This window comes from Contarinia nasturtii, unplaced genomic scaffold, assembly GCF_009176525.2.
Source record: "Contarinia nasturtii isolate CC-2019 unplaced genomic scaffold, AAFC_CNas_1.1 Cnas_scaffold_493, whole genome shotgun sequence".
Classification (NCBI taxonomy): Eukaryota; Metazoa; Arthropoda; class Insecta; order Diptera; family Cecidomyiidae; genus Contarinia; species Contarinia nasturtii.
In genome coordinates this window covers 763,648-786,282 of record NW_022197846.1, presented here as the reverse complement: position 1 = coordinate 786,282, position 22,635 = coordinate 763,648, and the positions used below count along the sequence as shown (strand labels likewise).

The window sequence follows — 22,635 nt, the reverse complement described above, 5'->3', positions numbered from 1 at the left end:
TATAATGTTATTTTGTACGTTGTTTAATTCTTCATTCTCAGTTTTTTTTTTTTCATTTTTATAATTTTTTTTTCTCGACTTTTCCCCGTATTGTATTTTATTAAATTTTCTTTATTTCATTAACATATAAGATGTTTTTTTCCTCTAAATAGCTGTAGTATTCGTTGCATTTTTGTATTTTGTTTATTTGCATGCCGATGGAAGTAATGAATTATATGAATCATTTGTATTTTAGCCGCTGCATAACCCGTTTATTTTATACGACTTTGATATTTGATGTGGCTCTAGCGGACTATTCTAGGTAATATCAAATGTGTGTATGCGGGCTATTTCGGCATAGTCTTTATTTATTAATTAATTATTCGGATTACGTATTTAACTGGATTTGCTGAATGCTGAATTGCATCTCTTCGTATGGAATCTAAATTTCATCAAAATATCACCGTGTTTGGTAGTAAAATCATATCGAATCGGAATTATTTTTTAAGTGCCACATAATACAAATAAATAAATAATTTTGGCATAAAATTTAAAAAGCATTTTTCAATACTATGAATCATTCGGTCGGTTTCGTTCTTTGCTAAATTCAGTAAAACAGTGCCATCTACCGAAAACCACAAAAATCATTATAAGCGCAGCTTAAAGTTATTAAGTTTTATATTTGCTTTCAATTTTTTTTGGATATAATAATCGAAACAAGAAGATTTCGTGAAAATGATTTTTTCTAGCAAAATTTATTCATTTTTTATAAATTTAATCGAATATAATTAATGGGCCTTTTTTAAATGCTGATGTGCCTCGAATTCTGAGTCGAATTTGCAATCGCACAAGTGACAGGCGTACGCGTTTGGAATTAGGTGATTTCGTTTTAGATGTTCTTCCATTTCTTCATTCGTACATTTGGCGTAGCAAATGTGACATGATTTTTTGTTTAAGCCACCATTTGAACGACCTTTCGATACCGATTTGCTTGTGTCAATTTTTCGTCGACATTTTGCCATGTGATGTACCAAATAATTTAGAGATATAACTATTAGATTACAATGTTTGCATTTGAAGCAAGCAAGTTCATGTTGTCGCAAATGGGTTACACTTTCAAAGGACTTTTTGCAAGTACGACAACTATTACAGGTACCAGGTAAACCAGACGTTCGAATTTGTGATTTGCTGGCCATTCGATGCTGTAAAGAATAGGTTTTTTTGACTAAATTCTTTAGCGGAGGTGTTCGTATGACTCGCACTTTTCGCATCTTTACATCGGATGACCAGAATTTTGGTTTCACTTCAGCCTCTTGGTGTCCAGGTTCTTCCTGTTGTTGTTCAGGTTCTTCCTGTTGTTCAGTGGATGCAAGTGGATCATTCACCTGGATTAATTGGAAAAAACATAAGAGATTATGTGGGAGATACAAATTGGCGACGATAGGAGAGGCGGTTTTTATATAATATATCGTTAGATATATAAAATCGAAAGTTTATATGTATGTATGTCCAGGGCGAGTTGGCGGCTGATTGGTTTGAAGTACTGTTGGAAATGTCTTATGTATTGAGCAGTTTTAAATTTAAAATCGCAAACAATAATGCTTAAATTTAAGAGTTTCTAATCGTAATCGGTCTTGTGCAGGAAAAAAATAGAGTAATCACTATAGGAGTTGAAGCACAATGCAATAAAAGTGTGGATATTATTGCATATTCACAACCAAATTTATATTATTAAGCAGTTTTATAGTAAATATAATGAAATTGATCGTTTACCTCTTTCGTATCATGTGGAAAATTTGCTATGAAAACTTCTGGCTCCTCGTCAACATACACACTTTCTGGTTCCTCATCTTCATTCGATGCATAGTCGTTATTCAAACTTGAACATCCTTGATTATACAAATCTTCATAATTTAAATCATTTTCTTCCAATTTTATCAAATGATTTAATAGCATTGTTTCAGGGGGAATATCTTCTTGTGAATTCGGCTGAATTTCGTCCGGAATTTCTTCTTTAATTTCTTTTTTTATATACATTTCGTCCATTTCGTGGAACTATAGTTTCGAAAAAAATATAAACACTAAATTTGATCGCTTGAATATTATATTAAATGTACTCACGTTTGTTTTTACTTTGTGTCGTTAGTAGGTAAAAAAAAAAAACATTAAAATGACAGCTGTCATCAGTGTTTGTGGCAAATTCGCCGCAGCAAGTCTCGCTTGGCAGTGGGCGACAGTTTTGATTTTAAGAATTTTCTTTAGTTCTATTGATTTTAAATAACAATGTTTATTATAATTATATTTATATATTTTTTTTGGTTTTGTTTTTTTGGTCCACAAAAATGTTCAACTAATTTTCAATTCTTTTCAAAATTTAGCTATTTCTTATTCAACTGTGTGATGTTTTCGCTTGTTGACCATAACCATGCCGCAGTTTCTTCGCATTGAGCTGCCTTTGATACCGGTGCAATTGCGCAGTCCGCAAAATATTGGCCATCAACTTCTTCCAGAGCAGGATCAACGGCTAACATTATGGATGTTTGTGCACCCGATATTGGTGTTTTTATTAAATTTTGAAATGGTAACAAAAGATAATTTAAAATGCCAAAATGACGCGACAATTCCGTTTGTACTGCCCCTGGATGCAAAGAGTTACAAGTAACTTTCGTTCCTTTTAACCGTTTGGATAGTTCCAAAGTAAAAAGTATGTTTGCCAATTTGCTTTGTCCATAAGCCGCCATTCTTGAATAAGATTTCTCTGATTGTATGTCATCGCGATTGATTTTTCCAAATTTATGAGCAAAACTTGAAACATTGATGATACGAGCTGGTGCCGATGACTTTAATAAATCAAGTAATAAATTGGTTAAAAGAAAATGTCCGAAATGATTTGTGCCAATTTGGATTTCCAATCCATCTACGGTGGTTTGCCTTTCTTGAATCGCCATTACGCCAGCATTGTTGATTAAGATATGCAACTTTTTTTCACACGTTTTGAATCTATTAAAATGAATATTGATTAGATTTTAAAAATATGTAAAAAAAGAAAACCACAAATCATCTTGGACATTTCCTCCTAACGAATTTATTACTTGACTTGATGAAAGCATCAACTCCAAGTCGTATCATTACCGTCTCATCTACTGCACATCGTTATGGTCGAATAAACCGTACAGATTTGAATATGGAAAACTCATACAATCAATATCAAGCATATTTCCAGAGTAAATTGGCTAATGTTCTTTTTGCGCGTTCATTGGCAAGTCGTCTTTCAGGCACTAGCGTTACGTCGAATTCGCTGCATCCCGGTATAGTTCATTTGAAAATTTTAATATCACCGTTAACACTATTTATGAAAACACCAAAATCTGGTGCACAAACATCCATAATGTTAGCCGTTGATCCCGCTCTTGAACAAGTTAGTGGACAATATTTTGCTGATTGCCGTATCACAAACGAAAGTGGGGCTGCCCGAGACGATGAAATGGCTGAATGGCTTTGGGAAGCTAGCGAATATATGGTTCATAAAGATGTAATATGTAAAACAGAAAAAGATTACGAATCATAAATTATTTGTTTAAACTAAATAAAGTCATTGTCACATTGTCAAATGTTCACAGAACGCACTTTATTAAAAAAAAATATGTCTTTGAATGTATTTGTAAATGTCAAAGTGACATTACGAATTTGAGTTTTGTATCAAAGTCCAAATGGTTATGAAAAAACAGAACAAGTATAGCATAACTTTTGATTTAGTTTTTAAATAATTTATGGCGAATAGATTTTGGTAAAATAAATAAATGAAAAATGATAACCTTAAATATTGTGAGAAGTGGAGCCATTCCATTGTTTCAATCGAATATGCTTCGATTGCGAATACCACAAACATCAACATTTGAAATGACCCAAAGCAAATCTACAAATATTGATGTTCTTGATATATTTACAACCAAATTGTTGTCGCAGAAATCAGCGTCACCCACAAAATTTCAACCAACAATCGAAGCGGATATAAATCGAAGATCAGAAAGTGAAACAAAAGCTAAGTTGAAAGTGGACGTAAACAATGATTCTAAATATATGGTTAATTGGAGTGAGGACGAACTCGACCGAAACTTAATGGTCTCGATGGATTGTGAAGATCGAAAAACGTTCGATGAAATCGTTGAACAAATGTTAACATTGAAGCGACTGCCCTCCGAAAAATTAATTGTACGTGTACTATGTCACCTGTGCGACGATAGTGAAAATTCAATGAACACAATTTCTCATTTAATCGATTTGTGTGGAGAGATAAATTTGGAATTTTATGCAAAAAATTTGGATTTTGAGCCATTTCTTTCTCAACACTTATGGAAATGTCAAAGATTCGATGATGCACTGAATACACTGAATTCAATCTATGGTGTAACAAATAAAACTACAAAAAGCCTTATTCTTCGAAATTATCGACAAATTATTTATGATGCTGTTAAGAATCAAGATGAATCTATAGTCGATAAAGTTATTTTTCACGTTACACAAATCAATGACCGTTATAATGAATCGATTTTGATTATTTATACATGGAGTGATTGTTTTTTCAGTGAATTATTCAGAAATCAAAAAAAAGCTGAAGCATTATTTATAGCACATGATGTGATTAGAACGGCTGTTTCAAAAGATATTGGATGGATTGCGTTAACCTTATTAAAACAACACAATATCGATGCCATGCATCGGTTAATTGAACAATGTCTTGCAGAAAATTTAAAGAAGGAAGTTGGTATATGTTTGACAGCCCTTTTCGATTATCATTGTAAGTTTGACATGAATTTCTTTTCAAAGAAAAGAGAATAATACATTTTTTTTTCATTTATATTTTATAGATTGGCGTAACGATTTACGTGCATGCTCCGAAGTGATGAGCACCAGTTTGCGATTGAAAACAAACGTAACAAGCAATCAAAATCAGAAACTATTAAATTTACTGCTTAAGAAAACACCAGATGAAAAACCACCATCCAAACCATCTGGCTCTCGATTCGAGTTCAAATTTTAGTATATTTATAGAATTCCTTTTTTTTTAGATCGATTAAAAAACGAAAAAAAATATATTTAAAAAGAATTGATTTATTTCTTCTTCTTAATAAAAATATTTTTGAATTAATATATATTATACAAGAGTGCGTTCCATCAAACGCACCCATCGAAAATTCACCGGCATCTACCCGTTGAAAAGGTCACTCATTCAAAGCCCAGCAAATTAATAAATCATTTAAAGCAAATCTGTAAATCACGTATTGATTCAATTTTGTTGAGAACCGCTACTATAGCTACGGATTTTCCTTGGTTGGAGGAATCACATTGTTGATATTGTAAACAGCTCTTCACAGGTTTGAATGAAAACTCAATTTGAACAGCATGCAACGACCTATCGAATTGTATTTATAGACATTTGTATAATATAAATATATAATAAATGCATACCTTTGTATAAGAAAGAAACTTATTATATGAACTGTTGCGATACATAGTGCACGGTAAACATAATCTGTTGGCTTCGCTTTGACACCCACAGTATCTTACTGTCAAATTCATTTCAACTGTCAAATGTCGAAATTGTAATTCTCTGTCATAAAATAAATAAATAAATGCAATAAATGCAAAAAAAAATTCTTTATTGCCAAACGTTTTTGTGAACGAATTATTTTTTTTTGTGCGACAAATAAACTGTTGGTTTTGAATTATAAAACGTAATCTCATACTGTATTCACATCTGTCAAAAAATATATTTTTTTGTTGGAAGTTAATTCATACACTATATATGCTTTCAGAGATTGAGTTAAAAGTGTGATATTAAAACTTTAAATTCGAAAAATAGAAATAGTTTGATGTGTCAGTTGGAATCTTTTGTTTTTATTGTTTAATTTACAAGTATTTTCATGCAAGACGTGAAATAGAGAGAATATAAAAAAAACTTTAATAGCGTATGTATCTAACTAAACTAAACTAAAGTGAATCGAACATAGCGTTTTCTTGCAAAAATCCAGTTTCATATCATGGAAACTATTATCAAACTTGAGCCAAATTCAGGTAAGTTTTCACATAAATCAATTAATGAATTGAATCTATTGTGTGAATATTCTCTCTGCTAATAACTTATATGGTTGAAATTGCATTACGTGCATTCGTTTGTCTTTGTCCCAAACGTGATTATCAAAATTAGAACAGAAATATTTCTCGATTATTTCATTTGTGAAAAAATTATTGTCCTTATCAATATTTTGTATTAGTACGAGTGCGCACTCATATCTTACATAATTCTCGCCTTTAACCATCAGTTTTTGTCAATTATTTCATCTCAAATAAATCAGGCACGCCTGACTTGTTATTTACTGAAAAATAATTCGTAAATCGTTCAGATTGAATGACATTTCATAAATATTTCCACGAAACTTTCCCAAACATAAACATGAAAATTTGACATAGTTCGTTATCGTTGCATCAATTTCATCCACGAAGTGAATACAATTGTAAAGATGAAAACATGAAATATTTCTACGATTTAGATTTCATATGTCGCAAACACCTAGATCTAGAATTATTGAAAGCGTCAAATTGACTGGAATGCAAGCAATGATTCATCTTAAATGCTCAACTATCATTTTCCAAAAAGATACCGGTTCAAAGTGTTGTGGATAAAGTGTCAATATAAATTCATAAATCTGAATTAATCTATAGCTAACTAATTGTTGCTGTTGTTAAAATCAATCAATCGGTAGCGATATGGACACGTCGACGTTTACAATTATGCTCAAAACACAAATGAAATCCAATTCAATTTATTTCATCGGATATGCAAGCCAATGCGATGTGACATTTGTCGTATAGATAATAAGCAACAACAACAACAATAATAATGACGACAAAGACAGTAGCATTCGTAGTAATCGTCGGTGAAGGTGGCAGCATCAATGCATCCATTTATAGTTTCATTTTATTGCATTTGAGTGCAATCACCTTACATCTAATAGATTTTTATTTTGGTTGGTCTGCATCCTTCGATTTCCACCGAAACTCACAGCAATAAATTTAAGGAAATGAAAATAATATTATTTGTATTTGTCAAATGCAGCCAGTGCTGGTGCATTTGTTTTTTTATGGTTTGTAATATTTTTAGTTGAAGAGATCCATTCGTTGCCATTGACGTGGTTTGGTCTAATTTTGGAACCTCAATCATTTTCTTTTTCTTGAGAGTTATGTGTTCAACAAAGAAAATATATGGTTGAATCGTTTGAAAATTCAATACGTTTGTATGGAGGGGATTCTATCTTTTCGGCATTTTCTCTGTGTTGAAAAAGAACGACAGTAGAAAAGCCGAACGTCAAACGAAATATCGATTTATGCTTCAATACTAACCATTTAACAAGTTTGTTTTATTACAGGGATGTTAGTTTCTTACATACTTGCAATAAATTTGAAAAATATTTTTTTGAATCAAAGTTCAATTTGTTTACTTCAAACAATAAGTAAATCTCTTTTTAAACAATTTCCAATAATTTATTCGATTTTTGAACTTATTTTCAAATATTTTAAATTCATTTCCTGCGCTTCAGATTTTTACACGAACACATAAACCAACAAAACGCACATAAATACACACACACATATATATATGAAGATTCACATTACTACTTGGTGTTCACTGTGAGTGTGAACAATTTGGCGGGTTTTTATTTGTGTGCCATATATGTGGATGTGTGAGTAGCACGATTTTTTGATGCTTCAAATGGACAAGCATTTTCATTCTTGATTTTTATAGGTATTTGATGGCAACCGAACCGAGCAATAATATAATTGCTTGAATGTCAGAAAACAGAAGTGAATTGACAGCTGTCATACATTGTGCAAGCATCTAAGAAAATTTGCAAGCATTTTTCTTTGTTTGTTGTTTTCCACAAAATGAATTTTTAATTGAAAAGTGTATAGTATTAAAGTTAGTTCAATCGATCGTTAAAACAAAAATTATGATTTAAAGTATGCGTTGATAAAATCCGGTAAAGTCAAACGTAATTTGGAATCCATTTTGAAAGCATATATATCGGCTGTGGTGCATTTTATAAAATCATATAACTCAAACAGTTCATATATATAAATTTATATATATAATTATCATTACAACGAAAAGCATTGATGAAAGAACAATTTCTTCTTCTTTTTCTTTTCAATTGCCAAAATAAAGTTTTTGCGACCAGTTTACAAATCCAAATTATCGAGAAAGTGTATAGTTGTTACTGATAAATAGAAACTTGTGCGGGAATAATGAAATATGTAAATGCTTGATGCCTAGTTAATATTTGACGCTGTTGACATTCTTATCGACCAAAAGTCAGTTTTGATGCCACAATCCGTCATTCAAGATTGGCCAATTGTAAACATCATTATTGAGTGATTGATCTAAAAACAATAAATTTCAAATAGTTCATTTCGATTTGATTTTATATTTTACGTGAAACCACAAATTGAGAAAATTCTTTCAAAGTCAAATTATTTGATCGTTGAACATAAATTCTCTACCAATATCGGTTTTATTTTTCGGATTAATAAACCGCTCAGTAGCTGTGCTGTTGTCGGCCATATTAGTTTTTGGTTTGTGTTTGTGTTAGTGAATTGTTTCATTGTATTGTATCGTTCGCATCGTTCACTAGTGTCGCTTCGTCGCTACCATTATATGAGAACCCCATTTTATTTGGAGTTAGCTTGTTGTGAAGTCGAACGTATATTTCTTAAATCTGCCATTCACAAAAACAACAAATACAACAACAACAACTACAACAACAACAACCAAAACGACACTGATTACTTCATATTGAATAAATTGTTATAAATTTACGGGAAACAAATTCAAAACGAAATAAAATAAAATAAATAGAAATCCATAAAAATGGATGAGCGTGATATGCAATTGGAAGCAAATTTTCAAACTCAACTACTTACACAAGAAGGTACGTGTTCGTTCAAAATATTATTTCAATATAGATTTTGACATGTTAATGGATATTTTTCGAGTATGTTTTTTTCTCATGCAATTTGTCGTCTTTTGACATTTTACTTGTCGTTTGGCATAAAGACAGCGACAGATTTTGTATGACTTTTGTAATATTTCAAATACGATTCGATGGTGGATAGACATTTGAGAGCTTGAAAATGTGTCATTACGTCATTTTTGTTGCTGTTTTCATCATTTTGTACTATAAATCGTCGAATGAATGAAGCCAATGCGAGCATTTTATATACTTGAAATTTCGATTTCAAACATTTTATTGATATTTATATAGCAACCGAACGTGTATGGAATATCTTTTTTAGAAATGATATTTCGTTTGGAAACTTCATTCGAATTTGTGTCTTTGGAGCATTTTTTCCTCCTTCATATAATATTTCAATGTAATTTTTTTTCGAATTTCATTTCATTTAATTAATTCGCAACACTTCTAATTCGGTCCAACTTCCTTCAATACAAAAAAAAAAAAACAATAAATAAATTTTTGTAAATTGGACAAAAATAAAATTGTTCTAATATTTAAAAATTAATGAACATAAAAAATTGTCCATCGTTTTCTTTTAATTTGGCTCATACTTTCAAAACAAAATGGCGTCATTTTCTATGTTGTACGTTTATATATATATATATATATATATATGAAGTACTACACAGCACTCGATGGAATGGCTTTATTGCTTTTCAAAATACAATGCGGGAATTCCATTTCAAAAAAGTTTCATAGTCAAATTTGAAAGAAATCAAATGAAATATAGCGCTTGAGCGCGAAAGAATAAGTAAACAATTTTCTATTTTGTTATTTTCTGTTGTTCACATGAAAAGTCATCATTTTATTGTAACTTGGCATTTTGATGACATATAGAACGTCAAAGTGACACAAATGAAATAAAAACCATACAATGATAGATTAAATATCAAAACATTTTTCAGTCATCAAAATTCCCCGACATTCAATTAAAATTTTAAAAGAAATAATTTTTTTTTAACCAATAGCATACATAGTCATTTCATATTAAAAGCAATCCAATATGGTTGCCGATTTTCCAACACCACACTCATCCATAGTGATGAAGCGAGCAATTGTTAAAAAAAATAACGCGCAAAATGCTGAACGCTTATGAGACATTGTGTGTGCTTCTTCGCATACATACGCACTGATGCCATACCAATTGGTTGATATTCAGCGACACCAGATAGCGCCACAACAGCGAGTCAGCGTGATGCTAGTTTGCTTGTACAGTCAGACTGTGTACGAAATAGAGCGAAATACGTCCATAGCGTTGTTATACTTGTGAGAATTGTATTATTTCTTCGATGCGTTTGCAACGTATATTTGGCTTGCGAACACATTTCAAAAGTATTCATTGGAAAAAAAAGTTGTCCGAAAATTTATTTATTTCATGTCATTTTGAAGTATTTTAAAGCATCATTGACATTTGTCGCCTTTCTGAAGTTTAACCAAATGTCTATTAGACGTAGACGTAAGCGAATAAATTCTTGTCAAAATTCAAATTGTCAATTTTAATTTGGAAGAGTTTTGAAGTTTTGTAGTCAACCATACAACTTTGATAGTCACATTGACACTTGGTTTGTTGATATTTACATTTCTTCAATTTAATACTCTGTGACATGTGTCGATCCAAATAGAAGCAAATCTAATCAACATACAAATTTCATTCTAAACGATACATTTGTTTTTGTTGTCCACACACCTTTCAATAACAAAATATTATTATTTTTTATCATTTTGCTACTTTTATTCAATCGAAGAATATTTGTCTTATTTTTATTCTAGCTCGTGAACGATTTCATTCCTCGAGCGAAGAATCTCTTGGATCAGAACAAGAAGCAGAAGCAGAACGTGAACTGCAACGGCACACAACGATGGGTAAGTTTAGTTTGCGAATGATATTAGCTTTTAAGTTGATATCGTCGAAAAATCGCAAAAAAAATAGAAGAACTATAATTTACATTAAATCTTTGTGAACAGAAATTGAATATGCGGACCCAGACGATGAAGAAATACATAATTCATCGTCATCTCAAGTACAAACAGTACGCAAGCGACGCGGAAATTTACCAGCACATTCGGTAAAAATTTTAAAACGATGGCTATACGAGCATCGTTATAATGCCTATCCGAGCGATGCGGAGAAAATAGACTTGTCACATGAGGCCAATTTAACAGTTTTACAAGTATGTAATTGGTTCATTAATGCGCGTCGTCGAATTTTACCCGAGATGATACGACGAGAAGGGAACGATCCAATGCATTTTACGATATCGCGACGAGGTAAAAAATTGGCCAATGCATCTGCACAAAACACATCTGTCACGAGCGTTAACAATCTATCAAATCAACTAGTTGGTAGTCCAGTTGAAGAAGTTGTAAGTTTATAATTGCCGAAATTGGCTATTTTGTGTTTCCATTTTTTTTTCCAACTTTCAATTTAAATTAATTGGCATTTTTCAAAAATAGATTGTCGGTGCCACGGAAGAAGTTGAAGATGAGGAGATTATTGAACATGATGAATCTACAGTAACACTGAGCGGCCATTATTTGCAAATGCCTGATGGTACACTGGTCAAAGCCGAAGCAGACACCGAAATCGATTTCGAAGATAACATCATTTACAGGTAATTAACTTTTTTTTATTTAGAAATGTTTGCGCTGCAGTGGAATACTATAAGTATTCCTGCTGGTAGCGATTTCAAGCAATGCCAATAATAAAATGTATTTAGATCGGAAGACGAAAGCGCCAACGAATACGAAGCGTGTACCAGTCCAACTGAGGAAGTCGATTCGAATAGCGGTTGGCAAGAAGTGATCAGGTACATTTTTCTTTCTAATTATATCATATGCATGTTTTGTCAGTCAAATATTTGCTGAATGATTAAACGAAAAGAACTATAGTCAAGAGATATTTTTCTGGCATCACTTCAAATCAAAAGTTGTTATAAAAAATTGTTTTTTTTTTTTTTTTTTTTTTTTTTTTTAAATATTAACGGACTAAAAAGTACAAATATAAATTGTCATCAGATTAAAATTTAAATATTAATTGCTTTTCTGGATTTTTAAAAAAATTATTTTCTGAAAAAGTAGTGAAGAGGTAACCACAAGCCCAGTAACAACAACAGAATATTGGAATGCAGCACCACATCCACAGTTAGCTCATTTACCGCAACTGCCGCACCCACTTAACACAAAAGTGGTGACAACAACAACAACAGTACCACCACAAACTGTGAAGAAAGTTCCAACGACGCAAACCACAAAAATCGGTATGTTATTTCAAATTTTTCTTCTTTTTTGTAATTTAAGGTGCTAACCAAGCACTTGGAACTGATCGTCCATTTATTTTGGTTTGGTCTGGACATATAATATTGCTTCACATTTTCTGTGTATGTCTTTTTTGGATTGTTTTCATTACCTTATTTTGTTCTTATGTCCTTCAAATAATTTTGTGAAATGCAGTTCCAATCGGCTTGTCACGTGTTCAAGTGGTACCAGCAAATGCAACGCCGAAATTTCAAACGAAATTAGGCGAAACGCAAATTGTGAGGACGACCGGACAAAAGAATAATAACAACAAATCGTTGGGTACAGCAACGATAACAACGACAACAACATCACCGGGCGGACATATTGTTAAAGGTAAACAAAAAAAATTTAATATTTTATTGGAACATAATTATGCGTAAGTCACGATCTTAAGAACGTAAATTGATCTATCTTAATGGATATTACAAAAGAAAATGCTATAAAATCAGAAAAAAAGGAATCAGTAGGTGTAAGTTGAATTTAACAAGTTTCCATGAGATATTGGTGAGAAAGAGAAGAATCAGAAGAAGCATTATGTAAACAAAGGAATTGCAAAAAAGAAGAATATATGAAAACAAAAGCAAAGTAGAGTCGATTTGCTATGCTCCTTTGCCAAGACGCTTGGAACAGACAAGAGTTACATACGATTCGATTGTTTCATGACCAAATTTATTGTTTTTTCCCTGTTGTTCCCCCGCGAGCAATGAAAATGGAAAAATCCAAAAAAGTGTAAAATACTTAACTTAGAGTATTTTTGCCAACAACAGCTTTCATCTAAATTCACAATTTTTTTTTTCAAAAAGCAAGCATAACTTTTAGCCTGTTCGTTTTTCAATTTGGCAATTTGATTTTCATCACTTAAAGGTTTCGAATTTTTTCTCGATTGATTTCACTTTTGTGAGCCATTTTTACAAACACAGTGATATGAAAGATAGATGACAAGTGCAAGCTGAAAAATACTCTGCATCAAACGATCGGATAGAATATTTGCAGGCCAAAAATGGTTCAACCAGTTGATTTGTGGTTTCGCTCGCACCAAATGAGTTAAATGAATTGATTCGCGCTCGTATTTGATCGCTTTTATTCATTCTTTGCGAAATAATTTCAATGCAATACTCTATGAGCTTTTGAATCATTCCAAAGAACGTCGATAAGAGACATGTATAATTAAATATTTAAAGTCTCATAAACTGTACATGGAAGATGTACAAGAGACTATAAAATTGTTTTTCCGCCTTGAAGAGAAAGTATAGATTTTCCGAAAAAGTGCTTGAAATAAAGTACAAAACTTGGCGATATTTTGTGGAGAATAAAAAATTAATGCATATTTTGAGACATTTGTATATTATGTATACAAAACAGGGACCGGTTCGCGCATATTTCTATGCAATATAGCTATGCTAAGCATAGCGGAGACGCAAGCCGCAACACACCCGTCGCCATTCGATTAAAGCTATATATTATGCGTACGTCTCTCAATACAGAGTGAACGGCAATGCGTCGGTTGCATTTGCCGCTATGCTTGGCATATCTATGCTACCTAGCGTATCTAGGCAAGCATGGCAATATGCACGAACCGGTCCTTGATACAAAAATCAAAACTATAGCTTTCAAGTTGTTTGAATCGTCGTTTAGCAAAACAAAAAATCTATCAATATATGTACAAACAAGATTTTCACATAATCCATACACGAAGCCCCTGCTTGCATCGCCATTCTTTTTTCATGTGCGAATTTTCATTTGATCATTTCTTTAAAAACATGTAAAAATAGTCGTCAGTCAACAAAGCATTTTTAGAGCATTTTTTTAAACATAATTGTAAGTTCAGATGTACCTTGATCTAGGCAATTACATTATGTATTTTTTTTTATAAACTATTTCTTCTTTTCCAAAACCTTTTTTTGACAATTTTTACTCTTTTTTGTGTAAAAAATAACCCATTTTCAAAAACAACCAAAACATTTACCTACATATACATTCTTTTTTCTCTAAACCAAACGTTTTCTAATCGGTTTTATTTGTTATTTAGTGAAACTATTGAAATTGAATTCTGGGATGGGCATCATCACCAAAAATGAGCCGAATTCCACACAACAATAAAAATTGTTAAAAAAATGATGTGGATGATCGCCTAAAAATACCGTAATCACGCGCATATGTAGCCAATAAATGAAATATGAATGAAATGTGAAATGAACAATTACAAACCAAAATACCAAACTCAATTTAATGAACAGTAAGCTCACACACACACATACATACACACACACACACACACTGCAAAAGCCAAACCGTTGCAAAAACTAGATTTGTGCACTGAAAGTAATAGAGTGCAAAAAAGAGAGAAAGAAAGAGAGAGAGAGAGTGAAAAGTGCGAGGACCATGCATCTTCAAAAACAAATTAATAAAATAAATTGCAAATTGCATTTATGACCAAAATTATTTCGCAAAAACTTCCCGAACTACACGTCAAGCAAAATACAGAGCAAAACAGTACAGTACAGAAATGAAAACATACCCATTCGAGATTGAATTAATTGTACGTGTATGTTGTAGCCTTTAGATTCCATTAGGATAGAAAGACAGAAATTTATAAATAAAAAAAGAAAAGAATATTCAAAAGCGAAAATAAAACAAGAAATAACACAGTAACATGCATTGTTGGTGGTGGTATAATGCTCCGTGTCCCAAACGAAATGAGACCAGAACCACGAATCAATATGACAATTAACCAGACGAACTTCAACGCAAACACACGGTAATTCCAACTCATCAGCGACAACAAGAAATGAACACAAAACATCATCGTAAAGTCTTTTTTTTATCTAATCTTTGTTTTTTTTTTACTTAGAATTCAAGCCAATCAATTCGATGAAAAAACTCATCGTTGATTATTCGTTTTCTATTTTTGACATTTTATTTTGAAACCACAAATCTATAGATTGAAGCAAATTAAGTGCAAACGCAAACTTTTTTCCCATGTGTTTAATTTAAATAGGAGATCAATTCAATTCTGAATTTAAATTAAATCTGCAAGAAAAGATAAAATTTACGGTTGCGAAAATGGATATAATTGCAAAAGAATTCATTCAAATTATTTGTACTTTTATAAATAGTTGTAGCGGTTAAATTATTATATTCATACTAAAATAGAAAAGGTAAAAAAAACTTGGCTGGTCCGTAAGATGTGCCCATCCTAGTTTAAAAAGAAATGAGAGAAAAGAACCACTTAAACTTTCCGTTTTTAATAAGTTGAATTTACTGATTCCACATCCTCTTACAAAAAAAAATGTTAACAACACCCATGTATGAAGATGATCGATTCGCTCGGTCAGAAAGACCATAATAATCTTACCCGTTTCCGATTTCAGAATTGAAGTAAATTCGAGCGTTGAAACTTATTTAATCTCACAATCTTGTGCTCTTTCATTCTGATCGATCGAATCGATTCAATATGTGGTCGATGATCAGCTACAAGATTAGGCGGTTTTTGTTTCACTTATTTCTTCTTTCTAATTTTTTGTTTTGTTTTCAAAAAGAAGAGAAAAAAACATACAAGTATATGATTAAAATTTTGTTGCTTTCTGAAGATGGATCAGAATGAAAATCTATTTTGAGGCTTCTTAAACTCAAACGATAGAAATTATACATCAACAAAATTCTTGAACTTGCTTTGTTACATATTGATAGATTTCTCAATTTAACAAATGGAAAAATTGAATTACAACAGCCTTGAAATATATTTTAGCTTAAAAATTTAAAGAAAAAAATCATTTGTTTTATGTGTATATATCAATTTCGTTTGTTCTTTATCATTGATTTCAATGTTATATACTTAACTCTGTGACTAAATTGTATTTGAACAAACGTAATTGGAAAGTATTATAAACAAAAACGAAAAATGAATTTGTTGTCCATATTCTGGAAAAAATTTGTTACATTTCAAATCAAATTGATTTGTTTTGAAAAGCAAAGCCACAAATACAATGTTAATGCAAATTCATTCAAAAAGTTCATTTCTCTCACATTACAAACAAAATAGAAAATGTATAGAATTTTTTTTTCCAATTTTTCGATTCTTCTTCGAAATGAAACAATTGTTAACACAATCAGAAACTTTTTAACGACTCTAACTATCAAAATATTAAAAACTCTTTAAAAAACAACAAGGGAAATTTAGCACACACACAAACAAATATAAAACACCATGAAAAACAAAAAAAAAACGAATTGAAAATATCTATAAAAAGATGAAATTTAAGGGAATAAAAAAAAAAAAAAAAGAAAATTAAAAACCCTCACGTAGTTCAAATGCAAATAGAACGTGAGTTCTTTAAATAGAGTAATAGTTAAGACAAATCTGATATACAGATCTTTGAAAAAAAAATCTTGATTAAAGTTTACCACAGTAAATTGTAAGTGGAAATGAAGAAAAATGAAAAATCGAAAAACGAAATTTTAAATAGAAAAGAGAAATTCAGAAATTTATGTAATTTTTTTTTTTTTTGCTTTTTTTTAGCTGTTTTTGTGTTGAGAACAAAAATGTCAAATGAAATAAAAACAAACCGATTTTTTGTCGAAAATTGAATTTCTTTGTTTTATTTGTTTGTGTGTGTGTCAAATTCATTTCTTTCGTTTTGTTTCTTTTAATTATTCTTTTTCTTTCTGAATCAAATGAAAATGGCATTCAAAATTGATTTGTGAGAACAAAAAAAAAAAACCAGCCAGAAAAAGTATAAATGAATGCAAACGAGAATCACATTCTCCAAAAAAAAGTGTTATATGAAATGGAAAGGCACCAAAAAAATAGAGACACTTTTAGAAATATAGTGTAAATTATATAAAAATCAATCAGTTTAAGACTTTTAAACGTACAACAAAAGGAAACAGCAACTCAAAGAAAATCGTTTTAAATTTAGATAAAAAATAATAATATGTCATTTCGATCTTTGTATTTCTTGTTTTAATTCTTAAGAAAGCTAAATAAAAGTTTATAGTTTTTAAACATCAATACTATTGTCGTTTTAACACATCTATATATAATATCTTTATGTTTTTTTACGAAAAAAAAAAAAAATACAAATTTCGTGTACGAGTAGTGTGAGCGGTGCGCGTAGCCAAAAAAATGTGAAATTTGCGGTAAAAAAAAATGTGAAATTTTATCTATTTCATATGTTTTCTTTTCTCAATTAAACGATACACAAAATCATGATAGAATTGTAATTTTGATTTTTCTCGAATTTTATTCATTTGTATATGTTTTGGATATTTATTAATTACGTAAAAAAATACGATTACAAATCAAATGCACACTAAAAAAATTAAACAAAAAATTAACATGATATAATAATTGTAATTGATTATTCATTGTACTGAGTTTAAATTGGAAATCGAAATGACACATGCAAAAGCAACCGAAACATATTCACACCACCACCACCAACACCAACACCAACACCAACACCAACACCACCACCAACAACAACATTCATCAACTTGAGCATTTATTCATTCATGTGTTCACCACTGGAAGCATTCTAATGCAAAATTCGAATCCAAGTGTAGAAAATCAATATAATTACATTTAGTTTTAACCTTTTATTGGCTATAATCTAGTTGTAAAGGCGAAAATTGTTCCTAAAGATGAAGAAAAAAAAATCATTTAAAAATTGGCACAATGAATTCAACATTAGAGTGTTGAAACTGTGAAAGAATTTTATAAAGATAAAAAAACAATTTGCCAATAGTGAATATAAATAGCTTAGTTGTCATTAATCCATCGCAGTCGCATCTAATTCATTGTTATTTCTTTTTCGTTATGTGCAACATTGGAAACGTTTTCCTTAATTTTTTTCCGTTTGTAAATAGCTAAAATGTATTAATCAACCGACTTTTTCTTCCTCTCGATTCAAACACACAAAATTCAATAATCAGCGAAAGAATTATTTAGAGCATACTAAAAAAATATTTGACTTTGCTTAGGCATCTTACTATGAGATATTTTCAAATTTTGTGCAAACGTTTTTTCCATACAAAAGTTACAAATTATCCATAAAAAAAAACTACAAAAAGTGACTTAGATTCAAGTTCAACATCCATCAATATGATAATAAACTAAAAAAAAATATTTCTTTGGCGCATATATTTTTTTTCTAAATTACATAATTTTCTCGCTGATGAAACACATGACATTTACTTAATTTCGCACCAAATTACGCACTTCTCATCTTTTTCCGTTTATATTTTTTACATATATATTTTTTTTAATTGCAAACAAAAAAAACATTTTTTAATATATTTATTCTAGCGAATATATTCAAAAATATTTCTAAATAAATAAATATGTTTTTTATATTATTTAAGATCACAGTTCCGTAAAATTGGTGGCTGTTTTAGAGAAAAGAAAAAGAATAACGTTGAAAATGCAATCGTCGTCCACTAAGCAAGTCAAACGAAACCACTAAATAGAGATGTGTGTGTGTTTGTTTGTCTGAATTACATCTAAACGAAATTGAAATGAAAACGAATAAAAAAACCACAACCTAAAATTTGTTTGTTACACTAAATAAGCGATAAAGGGAAATAATGCCGGTGAAACAGATGCGACCGTATGTAATAATTTTTGATTCGAAGCTATGATATATGGATTTGTTTTTTTTTTTTCTCAAATGTAGCATTTGTTAGAAAGCTTTGAGAGTTTGCAGCAAATTCCGGGTAATCATGTGAGAAAAAAACAAGTCGATTAGTCCGGTCCGTTGGCTTTTTCAGAATTTTATTTTTGTTCATTGAGTTTTGATAATGTGTGAAAAAAATTTTTTTTTTAGTAAAATCAAAATTAAATTCTCTATCCTCAATCATTTGAAGTTATTGTATTGCCTACGATCAAATTTAGGAATATCTGAATACCGAATTTTACTAGGTTTTTTTTTATTTCGCTCATATTTCTGTTGACAAACGTTTAATGCTCGAAGTCCATTTTTGTGTACAACAAATTGAATTAGGCAATTGTAAAATGTATTGCAATGAAATCAATCAAACATAAATACAAAGCCAAGCAAAATTGAATAATCGATATCTTAAATCTTATATGTAATTTTAGGTGTAATCCGCGACGACAAAGACAAATTCAAATGTCTGTACTTGCTTGTGGAGACGGCGGTTGCAGTTCGACAAAGAGAAAAAGAACAAGATGATGATGTTCACGTTCTTGGTAACTAAAACGAAACCATAACAGCACCGATATGAATAAATTATAAAATACAAAGTGAACCTCCCTCATATTTATGCCTACAAAATCATACTTACACAAAACCCATACAAACACTCATTCAAAAAAAAAAAAAAAAAACACATTCAATCAAGAAGCGAACAATCATTGTAAAAAAAATGCAGTGAAGTGCGTTGAACCCATCAGGATATAATGTAAATCTATTGCCGAACAACAGGATCAATTAGTCGTTTTAAATTGGATATATAAAATCAATATGTAAAAAGAATGGCTGCTACTGCTGACATTTATGCTGCTGTTGCCGTAACTATAACGAACACACACAAACAAATCAACAGTGGAACAGGAACTAAAATTGAAAATGAATCGCAATCATTTTGCAACTTTGCGATAAATACACGCATTGAAAAAGATAAACACAACAACAACAAAATACAGATTCAGAATTCGAGCAGCCACATCTCCGTTTTTATACATAACTATATATTAGCAGCAAGATGTATAATATTTTTTGTATAAAGAAATCACACTGTGGCCCATTGTTGGCTGATTAGAGGATAATCAGAATGAAAGAACTGAAATAACTAACTATGTAAACACTCATTTCTACCAGATTTAAATAAAAAAAAAACAACTTCAATAAAAGAAATTATTGAAAAGATTACTACCGCAAAAGAATTGTACAAAAATAGAATTTCAACGAAATAATAACCGTTTTGCGGAACGAATAAAAGTTCAATTTTTATTTGAATTTGTCAATTGTTATTATTACATCCTTATTAGTTTCTTTCCGAACTAAGAGCGTACGTCCAAAACTGCCAGAATCAATAAAGTCGTTTCAAACCGAAATTAATCGCATTGAACCAAACCGAATTCTCATAGTCAAGCGTGACGTTTGTGATGATTTCAGTGTTCGTTCTGCGATCATTTGAAAAAAAAAGAGAAGAGATTGTGACAAAAAGAAATAAATAAAACTAAATAAAATGAAAAGGATAGGACTGAAAGATTTTTTTAGTGAAAGCAAGAAGTGATTCGATTAGTGACAAGAAAAAGCTATTTTAAAATGGTATTGTATAAGATTTGAAAAGAAAAGAAAAACAAGAGGAGAACGCACTGGAAACTAATTGAAACAAACAGGAAAAGAAAGCATATGAAATATATGAGAAAATTTTATTTTTTAAACAAAACGAGAAAAAAAATAATCTAAAAAAGCAAATTCTTATTGTAAATATTTTTGCCTGGAAAATCGGAATACCCCAATAACATAGCTGACCAACGTCAATTCATTTTTTTTTTTTTTTCATTATAATAATAATATTTTTCTGTTTAACTTTAACGCATAAGAACCACACAACACGTCACAAAAAAACATATTTACCCGATTCAGTGACATTTTCTGATATTGTTTGCATTCTTGAACATTTCATGTTATCATCAATTTATTTTTAGATAAAAACAAAACTGCAAATAAAAATTCAAATTTATGTGCGTATCAGTAAAAAAAAAGAAATTTTGTTTTAAAAGTTTATTTTCCACCTAACATTTTTACAAAAGTAAATGAAAAAAAAAAACGATTATGGTTTTAGAAATGAATTCCAATTGAGAAAAGATACATCTCCAATTTTGCGAATTTGAATAAAAAAATGATGAAATTAAATTCACAGTTGGGTTCATTTTTAATAATTCATAAATAGTGTATGAAAAAAATGAAATTTATTTTTTTATTTAAAAAGATATTTTTTAGAGTTTGTATTAATTCACGCATTCGATGGAGAAATATAAGGTGTACAAACAGCACACAGGCTGCCAAAAGGCCATAATAAAAAAAATCAATCCCAGTAATAACAAAACGTTTTCATGATATTGTTTAAAAAAAACTTAAATCTATTGATGTTGGTTCATTTCATTAATTCGCCACATTCCATCAAACTCCTTCTATCGTACTCGAGCTCATTCATCATGTCATTTGGTTGGTGTAAAAAAATCTTCATCTGCATTTATCAGAAGTCACATGTAAATGATGTTTTTATGCTGCTGCGACATCTCGTGATTCCAGATCATTTTAGGCCTGTGTGCTGGATTGTGGTGGATGCGATATGACCGTTGCTACACATAAACACAAATGTTCGCACAATATACACACACAGTCAAACTGTAAAAGGCTACGCTAAATTTGAATTTTTAAAGCAATGAAAGTGAATGAAATTTTTCTAACTATATGGAATAAACATGCGAAAAAAATCCAACAAATATAATAAATTGATACAAAAATATTATTGTTATTCTTATATTTTCAATTGATATTATTGAATCTTAAACTGAAAGTAGTTAAATAGGTATGTATGCACCATCGAAGGAAAATATCGTTGAATGAGGTTTTCAACATCATTTTGCAATCTTGTAAGTATTTATCTTATGGTAAAAGAAAGTGATGGGTGAGTGAGTGGAAATCCAAATGAATATCAAAATGAAATCTCGAAATTTCAAAAATGCCTCATACATAGTAAAAAAAAACAAATTTTAAGACCCAAAAGTTTATAATAAAAATGTAACAATTTAAATTCAAAAATAACATCGAAAATATACCGATGGCATCTGATTTGAGCGTAAATGATTAATCATTCATTTCGAATTAGTAGTACATTCATTGCACTCACAAATACCTGGAAGCCGTTTGTATAGTTTATTTTGGTTTTAGCCGTCATTATTTTGGTATGTGTATACCTACATAGCATTGAAGATGTACGTGCACATGTATTTGATATATTCTTTTGTTTGAGCGGTGGCCGCATGCTTGTATTCCTACTTCTCTTTCGCTTCTATGTTGTTGTTCTTTTTTTTGGCTTCGTCAGTATAAATTAGTGTGTATATAAATGTATATGTATATTTTTTATGTTTTACTTTGTATGCAACATTCATTTTATATACATACACCGAATACATACATATATTGCCGTTTTGCTCATTGTGTCTATTTCTTGTGGCTGTTGAATCAACACGTTACGGCTTGCTTTGACTCTCAATAAATAGCACGGCTACGAAATTACGAAACTTTTTGTT

General features: G+C 30.5%; 5 protein-coding genes across 10 annotated transcripts; 3 read left to right on the top strand and 2 right to left on the bottom strand.

Annotated features, from left to right (window-relative positions):
• Nucleotides 1-704: 704 nt before the first annotated feature.
• On the bottom strand, nt 705-2,304 carry LOC116339120 (zinc finger protein 639-like). Of its 2 annotated transcripts, XM_031764798.1 has the most exons (3): nt 2,101-2,304; nt 1,753-2,034; nt 705-1,364 (listed from the first exon to the last, which is right to left on the bottom strand). In XM_031764798.1, the coding sequence occupies exons 2-3, from the start codon at nt 2,023-2,025 to the stop codon at nt 768-770; spliced, it is 870 nt and encodes a 289-aa protein (XP_031620658.1). In that variant the 5' UTR covers nt 2,026-2,034; nt 2,101-2,304; the 3' UTR covers nt 705-767. The 2 variants fall into 2 exon arrangements, with proteins under 2 accessions (XP_031620658.1, XP_031620659.1); XM_031764799.1 differs by lacking the exon at nt 2,101-2,304 and having other exon boundaries at nt 1,753-2,086.
• LOC116339123 (retinol dehydrogenase 14-like) lies at nt 2,160-3,697 on the top strand. Its single transcript, XM_031764801.1, has 2 exons — nt 2,160-3,511; nt 3,600-3,697. Exons 1-2 carry the CDS (start codon nt 3,080-3,082, stop codon nt 3,612-3,614), a joined length of 447 nt encoding a protein of 148 aa, XP_031620661.1. The 5' UTR covers nt 2,160-3,079; the 3' UTR covers nt 3,615-3,697.
• LOC116339122 (retinol dehydrogenase 14-like) lies at nt 2,318-3,590 on the bottom strand. The gene is made up of 2 exons (XM_031764800.1): nt 3,112-3,590; nt 2,318-2,979 (listed from the first exon to the last, which is right to left on the bottom strand). Exons 1-2 carry the CDS (start codon nt 3,117-3,119, stop codon nt 2,358-2,360), a joined length of 630 nt encoding a protein of 209 aa, XP_031620660.1. The 5' UTR covers nt 3,120-3,590; the 3' UTR covers nt 2,318-2,357.
• Nucleotides 3,663-5,090, top strand: LOC116339119. Its single transcript, XM_031764797.1, has 2 exons — nt 3,663-4,777; nt 4,848-5,090. The coding sequence occupies exons 1-2, from the start codon at nt 3,787-3,789 to the stop codon at nt 5,018-5,020; spliced, it is 1,164 nt and encodes a 387-aa protein (XP_031620657.1). The 5' UTR covers nt 3,663-3,786; the 3' UTR covers nt 5,021-5,090.
• Nucleotides 5,091-5,820: 730 nt separating this feature from the next.
• On the top strand, nt 5,821-19,711 carry LOC116339118. Of its 5 annotated transcripts, none has more exons than XM_031764794.1 (8): nt 5,821-6,054; nt 10,821-10,913; nt 11,016-11,413; nt 11,505-11,662; nt 11,768-11,857; nt 12,126-12,307; nt 12,501-12,680; nt 19,447-19,711. In XM_031764794.1, exons 1-8 carry the CDS (start codon nt 6,021-6,023, stop codon nt 19,563-19,565), a joined length of 1,254 nt encoding a protein of 417 aa, XP_031620654.1. In that variant the 5' UTR covers nt 5,821-6,020; the 3' UTR covers nt 19,566-19,711. The 5 variants fall into 5 exon arrangements, with proteins under 5 accessions (XP_031620654.1, XP_031620652.1, XP_031620656.1 ...); XM_031764792.1 differs by lacking the exon at nt 5,821-6,054 and adding an exon at nt 8,143-8,966; XM_031764796.1 differs by lacking the exons at nt 5,821-6,054; nt 19,447-19,711 and adding exons at nt 8,143-8,966; nt 14,377-16,102.
• Nucleotides 19,712-22,635: the final 2,924 nt, after the last annotated feature.